This window comes from Aspergillus fijiensis (assembly GCF_003184825.1).
Source record: "Aspergillus fijiensis CBS 313.89 unplaced genomic scaffold BO72scaffold_42, whole genome shotgun sequence".
NCBI lineage: Eukaryota > Fungi > Ascomycota > Eurotiomycetes > Eurotiales > Aspergillaceae > Aspergillus > Aspergillus fijiensis.
The window spans coordinates 85,216-101,031 of record NW_024469018.1 but is presented as its reverse complement, the minus strand read 5'-3'; the positions used below and the strand labels follow the sequence as shown (position 1 = coordinate 101,031).

At 52.6% G+C, this 15,816-nt stretch overlaps 7 protein-coding genes and 1 non-coding gene across 8 annotated transcripts; 5 read left to right on the top strand and 3 right to left on the bottom strand.

Moving 5' to 3' along the window:
- Positions 1 to 11: 11 nt before the first annotated feature.
- BO72DRAFT_514702 (uncharacterized protein) lies at positions 12 to 2,514 on the top strand (the record flags this gene model as incomplete). Its single annotated transcript, XM_040949528.1, has 6 exons — positions 12 to 374; positions 446 to 603; positions 650 to 1,130; positions 1,176 to 1,365; positions 1,453 to 2,380; positions 2,455 to 2,514. The coding sequence occupies exons 1-6, from the start codon at positions 92 to 94 to the stop codon at positions 2,512 to 2,514; spliced, it is 2,100 nt and encodes a 699-aa protein (XP_040799037.1). The 5' UTR covers positions 12 to 91.
- Positions 2,515 to 3,434: 920 nt separating this feature from the next.
- BO72DRAFT_479069 (SDR family NAD(P)-dependent oxidoreductase) lies at positions 3,435 to 4,403 on the bottom strand (the record flags this gene model as incomplete). The annotated part of the gene is made up of 3 exons (XM_040947555.1): positions 3,435 to 3,710; positions 3,761 to 4,046; positions 4,119 to 4,403. The coding sequence occupies 3 exons, from the start codon at positions 4,401 to 4,403 to the stop codon at positions 3,454 to 3,456; spliced, it is 828 nt and encodes a 275-aa protein (XP_040799036.1). The 3' UTR covers positions 3,435 to 3,453.
- Positions 4,404 to 4,960: 557 nt separating this feature from the next.
- Positions 4,961 to 6,859, top strand: BO72DRAFT_479068 (putative MFS drug efflux transporter; the record flags this gene model as incomplete). The annotated part of the gene is made up of 4 exons (XM_040947554.1): positions 4,961 to 5,204; positions 5,260 to 5,416; positions 5,472 to 5,720; positions 5,779 to 6,859. 4 exons carry the CDS (start codon positions 4,961 to 4,963, stop codon positions 6,857 to 6,859), a joined length of 1,731 nt encoding a protein of 576 aa, XP_040799035.1.
- Positions 6,860 to 6,944: 85 nt separating this feature from the next.
- Positions 6,945 to 7,034, top strand: BO72DRAFT_t205. Its single transcript has one exon. It is a non-coding gene; the product is annotated as a tRNA-Asp (tRNA).
- Positions 7,035 to 7,800: 766 nt separating this feature from the next.
- BO72DRAFT_514699 (cytochrome P450) lies at positions 7,801 to 9,636 on the top strand (the record flags this gene model as incomplete). The annotated part of the gene is made up of 5 exons (XM_040949527.1): positions 7,801 to 7,948; positions 7,994 to 8,065; positions 8,119 to 8,412; positions 8,468 to 8,833; positions 8,903 to 9,636. Coding segments are annotated over 5 exons (1,191 nt in total), but the record flags the coding sequence as incomplete, so codon positions are not given.
- Positions 9,469 to 10,543, bottom strand: BO72DRAFT_529656 (BTB/POZ domain-containing protein). The gene is made up of 2 exons (XM_040950252.1): positions 10,396 to 10,543; positions 9,469 to 10,331 (listed from the first exon to the last, which is right to left on the bottom strand). The coding sequence occupies exons 1-2, from the start codon at positions 10,458 to 10,460 to the stop codon at positions 9,659 to 9,661; spliced, it is 738 nt and encodes a 245-aa protein (XP_040799033.1). The 5' UTR covers positions 10,461 to 10,543; the 3' UTR covers positions 9,469 to 9,658.
- Positions 10,544 to 10,578: 35 nt separating this feature from the next.
- On the bottom strand, positions 10,579 to 12,337 carry BO72DRAFT_408987 (FAD-dependent oxidoreductase). The gene is made up of 2 exons (XM_040942395.1): positions 11,702 to 12,337; positions 10,579 to 11,601 (listed from the first exon to the last, which is right to left on the bottom strand). The coding sequence occupies exons 1-2, from the start codon at positions 12,230 to 12,232 to the stop codon at positions 10,873 to 10,875; spliced, it is 1,260 nt and encodes a 419-aa protein (XP_040799032.1). The 5' UTR covers positions 12,233 to 12,337; the 3' UTR covers positions 10,579 to 10,872.
- A 427-nt stretch (positions 12,338 to 12,764) lies between these two features.
- Positions 12,765 to 14,913, top strand: BO72DRAFT_383226 (fungal specific transcription factor domain-containing protein; the record flags this gene model as incomplete). Its single annotated transcript, XM_040941506.1, has 5 exons — positions 12,765 to 12,847; positions 12,903 to 13,327; positions 13,393 to 14,114; positions 14,167 to 14,396; positions 14,460 to 14,913. Coding segments are annotated over 5 exons (1,914 nt in total), but the record flags the coding sequence as incomplete, so codon positions are not given.
- Between the last annotated feature and the right edge of the window lie 903 nt (positions 14,914 to 15,816).

The window sequence follows — 15,816 nt, the reverse complement described above, 5'->3', positions numbered from 1 at the left end:
AGACTATACGTGACGAACTCCCTCTCTGTGCTAGGCTCACTCATCTCTATTATTGTCTAACCCCAGAAGTTCTACCTCTACACTTCTTACAATGTCCAAGTCCCCCGAGCCATGTACCTGGAAAAACGGCTTCCGACAGCCCTCTGCAGGCGAGCCTTGGAGATATCCCAAGCCTGATGCAGAAATATTCCCTAATCCTCAATCGCACCATGTGACTCCTCCCTCTGTTGATATCGTGACTTCCTCTGTGCATAATCCCCTTGGGGAGAGCAGACTGCGGTCATGGCCCACCATCTTCAACGGCACGAACTCGCCCGCTGGACCACTGGGTTGGTGGGAACCATCGAGCGAGGTGGATGTGCTCATTTTAGGAGGTACGCAGCTCGCCATAGCTCCTATCTCAAACAGCGTTTTAATTGTACTGACTCGCGGTTATCGGGTTCAGCCGGACCAACAGGTCTAGAAATCGCTCTCAGCCTTGTCCGCCAGGGCATTAAGATCCGGATTCTGGACAAAACCGAAGGGCCTCTGCCTACCGGCCGTGCCGATGCTGTATTGCCCCGATACTTGGAGCTCCTTCATGTATGGGGCATCGCGACGGAGGTCAGTGAGGAAGGGCCCCTGATCGAGCGGACGGCGATCTGGCGAGACGGAACTCTTCCACGGCCGCACGCATCAATCGGACTTCCGGTACCGGGGCCTCAACGTCATCACACAGGGTCAGCTGGAGCGGATCTTTGTCCGAGATCTGCTGCGGCATCAAGTGCTGGGCGAGCGTTGCACGACTCTTCAAGAGTACAGGGTTTCTGGATCTCCTGGAGATCCTGAAAAGCCTGTCCGAGCGGTTATTCGAGATAACCGGACCGGTGAGACAGAGACCGTTCGCGCCAAGTTTCTGGTTGGAAGCGATGGAGCTGCGAGCATGATCCGCAAGAAGCTCAATATCCCCTTCCATGGCGTGAGTACGGATATGTATTGGGGCATCATGGACGGGAAATTCGAGTCTGACTACCCTCATGCGTGGATCTTTGGCGGCTATCTGAGTACGGAGCATGGTTGCTGCGTGATTATTCCGCGCGAGGACGGGCATATTCGGCTGTATACGCAGCTCAACTTGTCACTGATTGAGCGTATCGCCAAATAACGACAGGAACGGGATCCTTCCTTCAAGGAAGCTGGAGGCAAGGTGGATACTAACTCCATCACGCCCGATGAGGTCCTCGAGCAGGCGAATCGCATCTTTACACCGTATACTGTCCGGGTTGCCTCGCCGCTGACCTGGTTTGCGATTTGGAAAGTCAGTGAGCGGGTTGCAGAGGCCTTTTCCTCTGATGGTCTGCGAGTTCACCTCGCAGGTGATGCTGCGTAAGCTTGCCTCGTGCGCTTTTGTTTTAGTTTCCCACCTTACAACCTCGACTAGGCCACAACTAACTGCGCATGGTCATGCAATAGCCACGTCCACATTGTCTTCGGAGCCTTTGGACTCAACGCCTCAATCCTCGACGCCTCTAACCTAGCCTGGAAACTCGGCTATTGCGCGCGCAACCTATCCCCAATCTCAGCCCTCCTTCCGACGTATGACTCGGAACGCCGTCTGCATGCCGCCAACGTCGTCGAGATATCCGGCAAATACCTCCGCTACTGCTGCAACTCCGATGCTCCCGTGCTGCACACCCACTCGCTGGGCAAGGACCTGGGCGCCGAGGCTATCCAACACGCCGTGCGCGGGGAACCTTACGGCCTATTCCCACCCGGCACTTCATTGCCCGAACACCTCTACTTAGCAGACTTCTACACCAAGTACGGCGCCTTCATGCTCGGACTAGATGTTGCCTACGGAAAGTCCGCCTTATGCCGTCGCCACCCCTCCGCATCAGACCTCGAGACATCGCCAGTTGTGGCTGTCGACAGCGGTGTTCGCGCGCCGAACCCGCGGGTGAGTCTCAACCGCAACAGCACAGGCTATTTGTATGATGTAATGCGCGGCGCCGGGTTCTTTCACCTGGTTCTGTTCGTCTCCTCCTGGGAGGGCGCGGTGGCCACTTATGTCAGGCGGTTTGCGCAGGCGCTGGCCAATCCGAATGGGTTCTATGTTCGCTTTGGAGGTCGCAGAGTGTTTAATGTTGTGGTTGTGACGAAGTGTCTGCCGTTTGAGATTGAAGAGAGGCTGGCAGACCCGGCGTTGCAGGCTCTGAAGGCGATTGCTACGGTCGTCTCGGATGATCGTGCGCCGGATGAGGACGGGCATACCGTGTGGGGGGTCAATCATGGCACCGGGGCGGTTGTCGTTGTCAGGCCTGACCTCTGGGTAGGATGTAGTGTTCGACCGGATCGGGTGAAGGACCTGGATGAGTATTTTGCGGGGTTTTTGATCCCGCAGGTAGACGGGAGGGAGTTGGGGAAGGGGCAGGTTGTTGAATGGGGCAAGCTAGGTGGTCTATAGCGCTCCTCTAGATTACCCCAATTCTCACGGATTTGCCTATCTACATGAATACAAAGTATATCAAAACCTGATTTCGATGCGAGAGTCTTTTACGATGATAAACATAAAGTGAACTCGTTATTAATCTTTATCCTATTCTTCTATTTGCTATGACCATGAATCCTCCCACCGAGTGTCAGGCGGCTCTTGTTTGTTGATGTTTTTGACTCGTGGGCTGGACAAGGCGGGAAGGCTTGTGAGCTAAGCCGGCACAGACCGTAGGTTCGATCTAGATACAAGTGCTCTAGGCTGTTGGGAAGGGGCTTGCTATCTAGCCCGGAGAGCGATATCAGTTGCTTGAAGCTGCTTGCTCTGACAAAGAAACACGCGAGTACACGTGGCAAGAATTTGGCTTCTTCTCCTCTTTGTCCAGCACAACAAAGCTCTGACCAACCTTGCTGATGAAAGGCCGCAATTTCTGTCAAATGACACTTCGAGCTGTCTCGTTACTGGGATATTCCTCCTGTTGACTCGATGGCCCGCTAACCCCGAGAAGCTGATGTTGCCCACGGTTGATCGTGCGCGAATAGTTCTTCATCGACCAATCAAAGGCTACAAAAGACCGAGCTTCCCCTGTCATGCTTCCTCCGCCGATCCTCGGCTAACGCCGAGGTGTCTCCTGTGCATTTGTCTTTTTGAGGTACTAGGTACCGTATCTTACAGCCTTGTGTATGGTTTTACCACGTCTGGTAATGACACCAATTTATAAGTTTATGTACGGTCCGGTGATGCTGACATCCAGTGAGTCAGTTGGTTGGCGATAAAATGGACTGGAATATGAGATCTGCACTCAAGTATGATCTGGATTGAGTTGGGGAGAATGCGTTGTTTGAGGTCCATCCTTGGGGTAATGCGCGGTCAATAAAGATTTCCATTCTGACTATGAAGTAGTGATTGTATGATTTTGACTATGAAGGTATAGTTCCTCCAGAGATACGGTATGCTATGCTCTGTTTATCTTGTGACCTCACTCATGTCCGAGTCTGCAGCGTAGTCCCCCCATCAATAATCAATCCCACGCCAGTAATGTAGCTCGCCCCCGGACCGCTCAAGAACATGACTGCCTCCGAGACTTCCTCTGAAATAGCCAATCGTCCAAGCGGAATGGTCTTCAACACTTCCTCCTCGAAAGCAGGGTTACCGTCGAACACCCGGTTCATCATCGGCCCCTGCACCCACGACGGACAAACTGCGTTGACCCGAATGTCATGGACGGCGTTGTTCAGCGCTGTACACACATCAGACAAGTCCGTGCACAGTGCGCAGGGCTCTGCTCACCTGCGTTCTTTGTAATCCCCATCACCGCATGCTTCGCAGCCGTATACTGGACTATCCCGCGCGTTGGAATGAAGGAGTTGCAGGATGCAATATTGACGATGCAGCCGCGACCAACATTTCGAGCAGTTCCACTCCGGCAACCTTGTATAGTCATTCTGGCCTGGAGCTTCATAATGCGACTCACCGCCTTGGTAAAGAGTAGTGTGCCTCTGACATTGATATTGTAGAAGGCGTCAAATTCGCTCACGCTGGTCTCGGATACCTCGGCCGGGAACTGGACGCCGATCTGCTTTTTTTGCATGAGCTTAGACACAATTCGGACAGAAATCATATCACAGGGGGTTCTCTGGCTGCTGACCCCGGCACTGTTCACCGCGTAGTCGATCCTCCCAAACTCAGCGGCTACCTCGGAGATCATCTGATCCACGCTCTCTTCTAGGGAGATGTCCACTGACAGAACCAGAGTCCGGAAGTCGGGATTGGTGGCGGTGGCCGTGCTCTCGATGGCGACTTGCTCTGCGTTCTGCGGGTGGAGGTCGGCGAGTGCGACGCCTGCTGCTCCGGCGGCGGCGTAGGCGAGGGCAATCTCGCGGCCTATACCGCTGCCTGCGCCGGTGACTACTGCGATGCCGTCGAGTGCCATGTTCTTTGGGGATGAGAGTCGGGTTGTAGGACAATGTCACATTGTATGGTCGTGGTCGCCACTTATACTGAACCACCGCTGGGTGGAGAGAGTGAGTGAGGCAGGCAGAAATGTGATCGTAAACTACCTTTTCGGACTCTGAAAACGCAAATACCAGGCAGGGAAATTGACGTTTGGGATATACGCCAGGAACGTGACGTGACGCGACGCTGGGCTGCTGATTTTGTAGCGCTTAACTCCGTAATTCCGGCTGCCTTCCTTCTCCTACTGTCATCCATCACTATCCATCCTCCGTCCTTTGCGCATTGAACTCTTGGGCAGAACTCCTGAACACCTTGTTCATGGGTTACGTTTATTCGAGTCGAACATAAGCACTTTGCGGGTACTACCATGGATTATGAATACTACCTAGTTGTGCGCTTGAAGCAAATACCACACCCCCAGCTCTATTGAAATGCCTTGAAAAGCTGGCCGGCCTTAGCTCGGTGCTCCTTCACGCCATTTCAATCAGAAAGACATCTCAGTCTGCTATTGTTGGCTATTCATCATCTACAATCATGTCTGAGACTTCAAGAACTACATTGGAGTTTCATCAGCCGAAGCCTCCCGCAAGTTGGACCAACCCAGGGACACTAACACTCTCGCATGGGGAGAAAGAGTCGGACGAGGAGAAACAAGCACATCATGATTTGAGTTCAACTGATACTGTGACATCCTCGCCATTCCCATCTTCTGCTTCACCTACGCCTCCTGCTGCACCTCCTGCACGGGATGTCCACGGTCTCAAATGGGCTTTCGCTGGTATGTTGTCCTTCTATCTTTGCGGATGGAATTGAATTGAACAACCCATGGCTAGTTATTGCTATCCTATCAAGTGTGTTTCTATATGCACTTGACCAGACAATTGTCGCAGACGTGCAGCCAAATATCATCTACGACTTTGATTCGATTGACAAGCTTCCCTGGCTGTCTGTGGCGTTCCTTCTAGGGTCGGCAAGTACAAATCTCTTCTGGTACGAAAGTTCCCTCTGGGTTTGCTCTTTGACTATCTTACAACCACACTTGCAGGGGACGTGTATACGGTCATTTCAACCCAAAATGGATATACGTGCTATGTGTCGGTGTCTTTGAGGTCGGGTCTGCCGTCTGCGGCGCGGCGCCCAACATGGATTGTCTCATCGTCGGACGGGCGATAGCCGATTTAGGGGGTGGCGGCATGTATCTCGGGGTCATGATGATGCTGTCTATTTTCACCACCCCGACGGAGCGCCCAAAGTATATTGGGGTCATCGGAGCAGTGTTTGGTATCGGGACGGTGTGAGTTCATTCTCCGGCCAAACAAGCGTGTAGCAACACGGGCTAATCCTGCGAGAAGACTCGGGCCCGTCATCGAAAGCGCCTTTGCAGACCATGAATCCGCAACGTGGCGATGGGCCTTCTACATTAACCTATGCATCGGGGGTGCTTTCTCTCCAGCATATTTTCTCCTTCTCCCATCCCGTGACCTTCGCCGAGGAGTGAAGTTTTGGGAGAGGTTGAAGGCCATTGATTGGGTGGGCAATGGATTCATGGTTGGGGCCTACATCTCCCTGCTTATGGCTATCTCTTTTGGCGGCGCAACCTTTGCGTGGAACAACGGTCGCGAGATCGCACTTTTCTGCGTCTCGGGTGTTCTGTTCATCATCCTGGGAGTTCACCAGGTCTGGTCGAATCCTCAGCACCGGATGTTTCCCGTCCATTTCCTGAAAAGAAAGGATCTTGTGGTACAGTTCCTGATAGGGGCAGCCGCCGGCACCTCATCCTTTGTGACCATATACTTCATCCCCCTCTATTTCCAGTTTGTGCAGCATAACTCGTCTCTGCTGGCAGGGGTACGGCTGCTGCCCTTCATTGGCGCCTTAGCCGTCTTCACTCTCCTGAACGGCCATCTCATGGTCCGGTGGGGCTATTGCATCCCCTGGTATGCCATCGGGTCTGCGCTAGTCATCGCGGCCAACGCCATGTTAATGCATATCGACCTTTCCACGTCCAACGCCTTCATCTACGGCGCCATGGTCATCAACGGCATCGGCACAGGAATGTACCTGAACGCCCAATTTGCCCTAGTCCAGTTCCTGGTCCCGCCCCAGGAGATCTCCAACGCCGTTGGCTTCATCATGTGTGCGAGAGGTGGAGGGCTTGCCATTGCATTATCTATTGGCAACTCCATGTTCCTGAATCTGGCACAGAACAGGATCCAAGCACTCTTTCCCTCGATGAATTATACGCAGATTCAGAGCCTGACCTCCGGGATTGGGAGTAGCCTTTTAGAAAGCATGGACGAGTCAGAGCAGCAGCAGATTTTGGGGGCGATTGTACGTGCAATCAGCCGGGTCTTTATTGAGTCCTTGGTGGCTGGGTGCTTTTGTTTTGTTTTGACTCTGTTTATGGAGAGGAGGAAGATCAGGGTTCATTGAACCGTGGTATCAGGCGGATGATACTTGCACGAGCTTTTGATACAAACATTGTATTGCTGTGATGTCAGAATGAAGACATCTCCATTCCTCGATGGTCTAACGGTCATGATTTCCGCTTGTCAATCCCACTCGGGAACAAGCGCGGGAGACCTGGGTTCGACTCCCAGTCGGGGAGATTTCTTTTTACACTTTTTGCTTGCACCCGGGAATCATTCGATAGACAGGCGAGCAAATTCCTTGGTTTTCATGCAGTCGTTGAGTAATTGAAGTGGTCTTGTTGTTCCCCATGATTACCTCTTAGTTTCACAGACTGGGAAATAAGCCTTCTCTTTCAACAAACTGTAAATAACCATTGAGTTACAAAACAACCCGTATCTTAATCTCACCCCTGCACATGCTTCTTCCTTATCTCCGACACAACCACTGCTGACGGCACCAATCGAATCCAATAGGCAATGCACATACTTCATCAATGCCTTGGCAGTTGTTCTAAAGACTCCACTAGGGACGGTGGGTTAGTTGGGCTGGTGGACAGGCCTCATTGGCTGTGATTCTGGTCACCCGTGCATACAGCTTGCAAAGAACCATGTTGACTGATGACCCTTGTTTGAGTCAGTCAAGTCATGTTTAGCCGACAGAGGGGTTAACTCCGTTGATTATAACGTGGTTGATGGGCCAAGTGGCGATGAACTTGCTTAAGACCAAAACTACCCTGAAAGGTAGTTTTTGTGCCTCCTCCATCATCCAAGAGTATCCGTACTGGCGGGCGTATTCCACTACAACTGTGGTTGGTTAATCATGGTTTCCTTCCTCGCAAACGTCCAGCATCTTCTTCTCCGATTAGGTGGCTGGAGTCTCTTCGCGGGGATTATCTACGTGAGTCACAGCCTTGGTCTATACGTCTCTCTCGTCAATTGCAATTGCTCATCCACCAATAGATCGTCGGCATCTGTATCTACCGACTGTACTTCCACCCATTGGCCAAATATCCGGGCCCTTTCTTCGCCAAAATCACGACATGGAGGGCTGTATACCACGGCAAATCTGTGGATCTCTATGTTGATATTTGGCGGTGTCATCAGAAATATGGTGCCCTCTCTGCTGAGCATTCTTTCTTCCTGTTAGGTTACTAAGTATTAAAACAGGGCCTATCGTTCGTTTCCGCTCCACACCGCATTGTCTTTGCCTCCAGCACTGGGTTCCACGGTAAGACACTATTTGCCAACTGAAACCAGTCCAGTATGACTGACACTGACCAGACATCTACGATTTCGGGAAGAATGTCCAAAAAAGCCAGTCCTACCACAGCATCCCCCTCATCAAAGGCGCCTACAGCACCCTAAACATAGTCGACAAGAAAGTCCACGGCAGAAAACGTCGCATTCTAAGCCAAGGCCTCTCCGACCAGAATCTGAGACTGCTGGAAGCTTCATTGCTCAAAGTTGTTGACCACCTATGTGACCGCTTGAGCGAGAAGCAGGACAACTTCAGTCCAGTAGTCGCCAGTGACACGGAAGATGGATGGACGTGTGCAAAGAACATGGCGGAATGGAGTACGTCCTCTCAACTCTGTTCCAGATTCTGGTACTTACTGGCACCACGGACAAGGCGGCTTCTACACGTTCGACGTCATGACCGAGCTCGTCTTCGGCCGTTCCTTCAACACCCTCGACACGAACACCCACCACTACATCCTCGACGGGATCATGTCCCAAATGCGGCGCATGTCCCTGCTGACCGAAGAGCCCCTGATCGAGAAACTCCACCTCGGCCGCTTTCTCTACCCAGGGGCCATGGCCAAGGCCCTCCGCTTCTCGCAGGCCGGTCGCTCGATCATGGAGGATCGCAAGCGACACCCGAATCCGGGGGCCGCGGATATCTGCACCAAGCTGCTGTCCGCGAAGGACCCGGAGACGGGCGAGGGGTTTCCATTCCAGGAACTGTGGGCGGAGAGTAATCTGTTGATTGTTGCTGGTGGGTGTTCTCTTCCCCCCTCCCTCTTAACGCAGTGCCGGTGTTTTCAGCTGATATATCGCCCCCAAGGCTCGGATACAACCTCCACGGCGATGGCAGCAGCATTCTTCTACCTCTCGCGCTGCCCCAGGGCATTGAGTCAAGCCACTCACGAGATCCGCCGTGCATTCACGTCCATCAACGACATCTGCCCTGGAAGCCCCACCCTCGCCTCCTGCAGTTACTTCCGTGCCTGTATCGACGAGGCCATGCGGCTGACGCCCTCCGTGGCGGGCGCACTCTGGCGCGAGGTCCTACCCGGCGGAGCGATGGTCGACGGGGAATTTGTCCCGGCGGGCATGGAAGTCGGGGGGGGGTGGCATCTACGCCCTCCATCATAACGCGACGTACTTCCCTGATCCGTTCGGCTTTCGTCCTGAGAGGTGGCTGGCGAGTTCGACCGGCGGAAAGGGGGTGGATCCGAATGCGTTCGCACCGTTCTCGGCGGGGCCGAGGTCGTGTGTGGGGAAGAGACTGGCCATGATTGAGTTTACGGTGGTGCTGGCGAGAATTCTCTGGCGGTTTGATTTGCGGGCTGCGGCTGGGGAGTTGGGGAAGGTCGGGGAGGGGAATGGGGTCAGAGTGGGTGAGTATCACACCGATTGGTGCTTTACTAGCAAGAAGGATGGACCGTATATCCATTTTAGGGAGAGGAGGGTCGTGGTGTGAGGTTGTGGTTTGTGTCAGGGCATGTCTTATTGCATGGTGCATGATGCTTTCAGTTGGTAGGGACTATCTATGATATCTATTAAGTTATTTGAGGCGAGAGCAGAATGACAAGCCATATCAGGTGGTCTCACCACCGCCCACAGCTCGGTGGTAATCCGAGGCACTTATCTGGAATGGTTGAGGTCGAATAGACGCAAACCGAGTCATCGCCGTAGACATGACCTGCAGCATGAACCGCCGGGTCAGCCAGTCTTCTCGGCTCAGCTTTTCACCATCCATAGCTGAAAACCCCTTGTCCACACCGTTGTCCTTCAACCAACTCGATGCGAATGAACCAACGTGGACTTCGAAATCTACCAGCAGCCGGTAGAGCGGCGTCAGGGGAGGTAACGTCTGCCACACGAACTCCATCTCCTCCTTGGAAGGAGGAGAGCGATATCCGCCGCTGCCACCAGTTAACCGTGTCACAATCGCATTCATTAACTGATTCCCGAAATTGTTGTCCATGAGCCTGTCAGCCAGGATATACGCCTTGACAAGGTCTTTGAACTCGGAACTGGGAGTATAGGCTGGATGGTAGAGCCACCAGAAATACTTTCCGAAGGTGCGGGGGTCGACGTCGGGAAGCCTGACAGTACGCTGCGTGCCTTCTTTCCATGTCCCCTCCAGTGCTTTGTCGAAAAACTCCGATGACGAACGGGCTTTTTGTTCGGGGATCCGATACATCGTGTCTCGCGGGCCTACCAGTACTTTGATCGATGCGATGGATGGTTTGGGACGCTTTGGTTGCCTGGTGCTTTTTGCGTGTGGTTAGCGAATCTGTGGAACTGGGGAGAGGAGGGGACGCTGCTCACACCCCGGCATTGTCCTGGGAAGCGGCTCGCTTGGGCATTTTCTTTTGTGCTCTATTGCTTGCCATTGAGGTCTAAATTGGTAGAATAGGTAACAGGGTTAAAGGATAGTCAATTCTAGCTTGTTGGGATGATTGATAATCGGTGTGTGAGTGTCCAAGAAAGCAGTGATCGAAGAATTAGTGCATTTCGGTCCGCCGTGTCTTAGTTTTCCTGGGAAGTCCCATTGGGAAGGAAGAGTCCGCTGTGGTCATCTCCCATGTAACTATCCTAATATTGATTTCCTTATCTCTCAGGCCAGGTACGAACATGGTGGTGGTTTCCGCGTCTCGACTTTCAGAGAAGGTCAGTGTTTCTACCGACTACCCGATTGCACATCATACACATACTATGCATTCACCCTTGATCCCAGCTAATGGAACCATTCCTTCTTGCAGCACCCCGAGGAGAGGACCAGGCCTCAAACATCCACCCATGTCTCTACTCAGACTTCTCACTGAAACTCTTGAAGAACTCGAGAACTCCTGCCACCGCGTCCTCAGAGAAGAATACCTTCTCCATCGCCGTGCTGCGCTCAATCAGATCTCGTCCTCGCGCTAACATGTCTTCCTCATATTCCTCTAGAGCACGGTTCAACTTTTCTGCACTCGAACTATCAAATCCCGCACCGTCACCGCAATGCTTGACAATGCTATCAGCCAGCACGACAGCGTCATACAAGCTGCAATTGACACCTTCTCCCACAAATGGTGTCGAGACATGCGCTGCATCTCCCAGCAACGTTAACCCGGGGGTCTTTCCACTCCAGCAAAGCTTCTCGGGGTCCATCCGATACAGCGGCCAGGCACGGAAGGGCCCCTCCGCGGTCTCGACGAACTTTCTCAGCTGCGGCCCCCAGGTGGCAAAGTATTCGTCCGACAAGAGTAGTAGGCTGCGCAGTTGCTCCGTGCGGTTGTTGAGATCTTCGTCCCCGGAGGGTCCGCTGCTGCACTCGCGGTGGTGATAGAAGTCTTCGGGGGCTTGCAGCCCGAAGTATACACGGTATGTACCGTTTGAGACTCGCTGCACGGCCAGCTTCTTGTGGTGCCCGGCTGCGAACATGCTTCCGGGGCCCACGAGCTCTTTGGCGATGGCGTAGCCAGGGTTGTCATGTGTTAAGCGGCCTTCGATGAACATTTTGCCTGAGTATACGGGCTTCGCTGCCGTTATCTGCATTGACGTTAGATATAAAGGTTAGAGGACCGTTTGACAAAAATGACAGGGCATGTCTTCCGATCGGGAGGAGCTTTTGTGTACTCGAAAGACTCACCAAAGGGCGCACTTTACTCCAAGCCCCGTCTGCCCCCACTACCAATCGAAATCCAGACGCAATGGTTCCATTCAGGAAATGAATGACTATATCACCATCTTCACTACCAGCTTGACTGCCATCGGCTTCTCTCCTTTCGACGGCCCTGACAGCATGACCCCACCGGATCTTGTGCGCCGGAATCGACTCCAGGAGCAGCTGACGGAGGTGCAGACGGTCGATCTCGGGAGCATCTCTTTCCTGGTCATGGCGGATTGCGGTAGTCCCGTCTGGGTAGAGCATATGAAAGCACGAAGCATCCCAGCGAGCGAACTTGCTGAACTGATCGAACAGGTCGGCGCGGCGGAGCGCCAGTTGACCTGAGGAGGGGCGGAGGTCAAGTGTGCCTCCTTGCTGCCACGGACTTGGAATAGCGGACTCATCGCGCTCGTACACGACGTAGTCGGTGATCCCGTTGATCTCGAGAAGGCGAGCGAAGAGGAGACCACTTGGTCCGCCGCCGATGATTGCAAAGGACGGGGTTGGGTTCATAGTTTTGGTATGAATGTATGCGGCAAAGATACAATGCAGAAATTCAAGGCGAGAAGTGTCCTCTGTCACGAGGAGAGGTTTGATTGAATTATAATTGACATTCTACGTCAAATAGACAGTCGTCATGAGGCACTGATACTTATATCCCTCATTGTCGCGATTCCGCATCTATGGGCCGCGGAGTGTCCGTTCGAGCCGTCTGATTGGCTCACTCCGGAGGCTCCGAGCCAAAGGACGATCATCTCGGACTTTGCATCGCCGACGGCCATTCTTACATTGAATTCTCGGTTTTTGCTTCGAATTACCTGGAACATATCAGGCTGGCTAGTCCGAATCTTCTTCCGGGACCAACCAGTCAGGTGCTTTACCATGCAACGCAGGTTAGCCCAGTTTGCGGTAAGCAGTACTGTAGATTGACCGCCACCGGAAAACACGCCACTGACATGCACAGTGTGACTTTTGCAGGCAAAAGAAGCTAAAGTAAGCTTACATATGCTCGCATGCTTTCGACCCCTGACTAAAGGAGTGCAGATGTTCCCGGGAGCTGCCGAAATGCAATACTTGCAAGCCATGGCCAGGCGAGTGCATCTATTCGAGAGATACATTCGACGTCAAGTCAGTCAGCCACAATTGATATGTAACATGGAAACTAATCACGAATGTTGTCAAGCTCTTTGGGTGCTGGGTCAGCTGATGAGCGTACCATAGAGAGTCGACTACAAGATCTTGAGGAGCTAGTACAGCAACTGTCCAAGTCCGTCGATAAAGCCTTACAAGTCATTGCCTCAGCACCCGCTCGGACCGATGATCTGAGGCCACCATCCGACACTGACCAAAGAACTGTGGTTGAGAAAGATCGTTCTAATCCCAAGCTCTACATCGGCCCGTCGCATTCATTCTCATTCTTGCGAGAGGCGTCAGCAAGCATCGAGAAAATACCCCGACCACCGAGTGATGCCACTCACCTGAGTGCCCACTCCGAGCTTCGATATCTATCTAGCCAGCTAGGTACTAGTCACGTTGAGCAGATGACTGAAAAAAGTGCAGCAGTCTTTCATGTACCCTCCAAAGCAACGGGCTACCGAATGATCAGTCGTATGGCTACCCGATTCGTGCTTCATACTTCGAACTTATAACTAACATCGACGCGGGATGACCAGGATTCTTTCAGATAGCTGACGTTGGCAAACCATTTTTCATCAGTCCGCCGGATGAAGTCATGGTGCAAGTTGTCTTTGAACCACACAGGGTACAGGAAAAGGCTTGGGTCGTCTACTTCAACTACATGCTGTTGGCAGCCGTGCCCGTCGAGGAGGATAGCGAGGAAGGGGCAGTGTTACGTCGAAACGTGCATTTGGCCCTCAACAACAGCAGCATCTTCCTCGAGCCGCGCGAGGTCAACGTGCAAGTACTAGCCTTTCTAGCTATGCATGGCGAGGACTACGCCGCGCCCAATACCTCGTGGATGTTGCTCGGCAGCGCATGCAGGCAGGCGGAAGCGCTCGGCATGCATATATCTGGTCCTCAAGGCTCGTCTGAATCGCGACAGCATCAACTGTGTCTCTTCTGGCTTCTCTTCTTGATGGACAAATCCTGCTCTCTTGCCTTTGGCCGCCCTGTCTTCTTGCCCACGGCTTTGTATCACCATGTTCCTCTGCCGGACGAAAGTACCTTGCTCATGTTCCAGCCCCATACTCGTATGCACGGTACAGAGATCCCCCAACGAGTCTCTCACTTCGGTGCACAGATGCTTCGTTGTTCTATCGAACTAGCAAAGCTGATGGGAATCCTTGCGGATATCCTTGCTACTGGTCACTCCGCAATCTACTCGCGCATGGAACTACGATCCAAGCTGAATGCTTGGTACTCGTACTCTAACCAGGTTAGTATCCACCCATCTCTCATTTCAAAGAAATTCTCTCACCCTAAGACAGCGTATGGCAGAAATTCTGGAATTTGAGAGAGCCTCATCCACAGCAGACCAAGTCCGGGAGATGGCCCTAGGCATCAATAGCATGAAGTTCCAGTACCTGCACGTGCTGATCCTGCTGCTAAAAGGCGAGGAGTTTTCGTCAAGTCTGCGTCTATCGTCCGCCCGCGAAGCCCTATCCCTTCTGACGTCAATGGTCTCCAATTGGAACTCTGTATACAACGGCGTTATCTGGTAAAACACACCTGCGTCCTGCTCAGAATTTCTAGTCAAACTAACCACTGATCGGGAAAAAAGGCATCTTCTTTACTACCCCTTCACTTCTTTCTTCGTCATTTTTGAGAATATCGTGCACCATTCAGGCCCTATGACACCTACCGTTGCACACGATCTGAACCTTCTCGCGACAACGGTGACGTATTTCGCAAGCATGCGCTCGCAAATGCGTCTCCTGGCGACGCTGTGTACCAGGCTCGAGCATGTTGCGGCTACCTTCTTGCAGCTGGCGAGGAATTTTCACTCCGCTTCCACTGGAACGGAAGGTCCGCCGTGTGAATGGCACGATCACGAGCGCACTCGCGTAGAGGTAGAAGAACTCAACGGTTCCAGCTACCTTGACTTGCTTCCGGCTGATATGGGAGCCCTGTCTGGACATAATCCTCTAGGTAAGGGTAAAGAGACTCGACGGACGTTTGATAGCATGTTTGATTGGTTCTCCTGGGATACGTATTATGGAGATCTCCAGGGGTAGCATTTCTACTCAAATGTTGTATCGTTATAGTCATTGCTGGATATGTGGATGACTGTTTGACGATGCTAGGGTTGTCCGCTGGCCACTCGCGGCGACCGGGAGCCCTGGAGCCGAAATTCGGTAGGCGTTGCAGATCAGATAAGTTCTGGACTTCGGAGAAGTAGCTACAAAGCTAGTTGTCCGAACTGTTTAGAACTCCCAGGGCATAGTCCTTCAAAGTAATGATAAGGAGGCTCGACGGGCGTGCGACAGTAAGTTTGATTGGTTCTTGTGGGATATGTCTTATGCTAATTGTCAGGGGTAGCATTTTGAAGCAAATGTTGCATGGTCATGTTTATTGCTTGATTCGTGGATAGCCGTTTGATGATGCCTGGAGTTGTGTCACCGGATAGGCATTGTGTTCACGGGATGGGATGTTGGTGGCAACTCAGCATTGACCAGTTATGACACATTTTGGGGGCTCTGTCATATTTGAGCAGTTGCTCTATTCCAATTACTGTTGATGGGGGCTTGCTGCCAGGGTCTCCTTCTCCTGTGGCTGGTTGCCGATTGCGTCGGAAGGAATACTGAGGTTATTCGTCGAGGACAGGGTTACGTTTGTCAGACTATTGCCATGCTTGTGGTGGAACATGTCAAGCCAGGGGAAGCGGACTTCGGAGTATATCTGGAGGGATTGTGTTGGGCAGGTCCTGTGACGAAGTTAGGACACTTCTCCGGTGCCATCAGAGCAGGAAAGCGTTCGATGTGGTTTATAAAACCTGGCGTTTCGTTGACGCAGTTAGCTGGCGTACGTCACTCACCCTCGATATTTTTCATGACAGGCAGAGTTGAAAACTCGGGGCTGGTTTTGCAGTTTGTCGAATAGCATCTTGAGACTATATATACCCAGCTCATCTTGGAAGA

Excerpts from the sequence above, each read along its gene's own strand:
- BO72DRAFT_529656 (XM_040950252.1), bottom strand. The coding sequence starts at position 10,460 with ATGGCAAGCAATAGAGCACAAAAGAAAATGCCCAAGCGAGCCGCTTCC. Across the intron at positions 10,332-10,395 it reads TCCCAGGACAATGCCGGGGT|GCAACCAAAGCGTCCCAAAC; the intron begins GTGAGCAGCGTC and ends AAAAAGCACCAG.
- BO72DRAFT_408987 (XM_040942395.1), bottom strand. The coding sequence starts at position 12,232 with ATGAACCCAACCCCGTCCTTTGCAATCATCGGCGGCGGACCAAGTGGT. Across the intron at positions 11,602-11,701 it reads GGAGTAAAGTGCGCCCTTTG|ATAACGGCAGCGAAGCCCGT; the intron begins GTGAGTCTTTCG and ends ACGTCAATGCAG.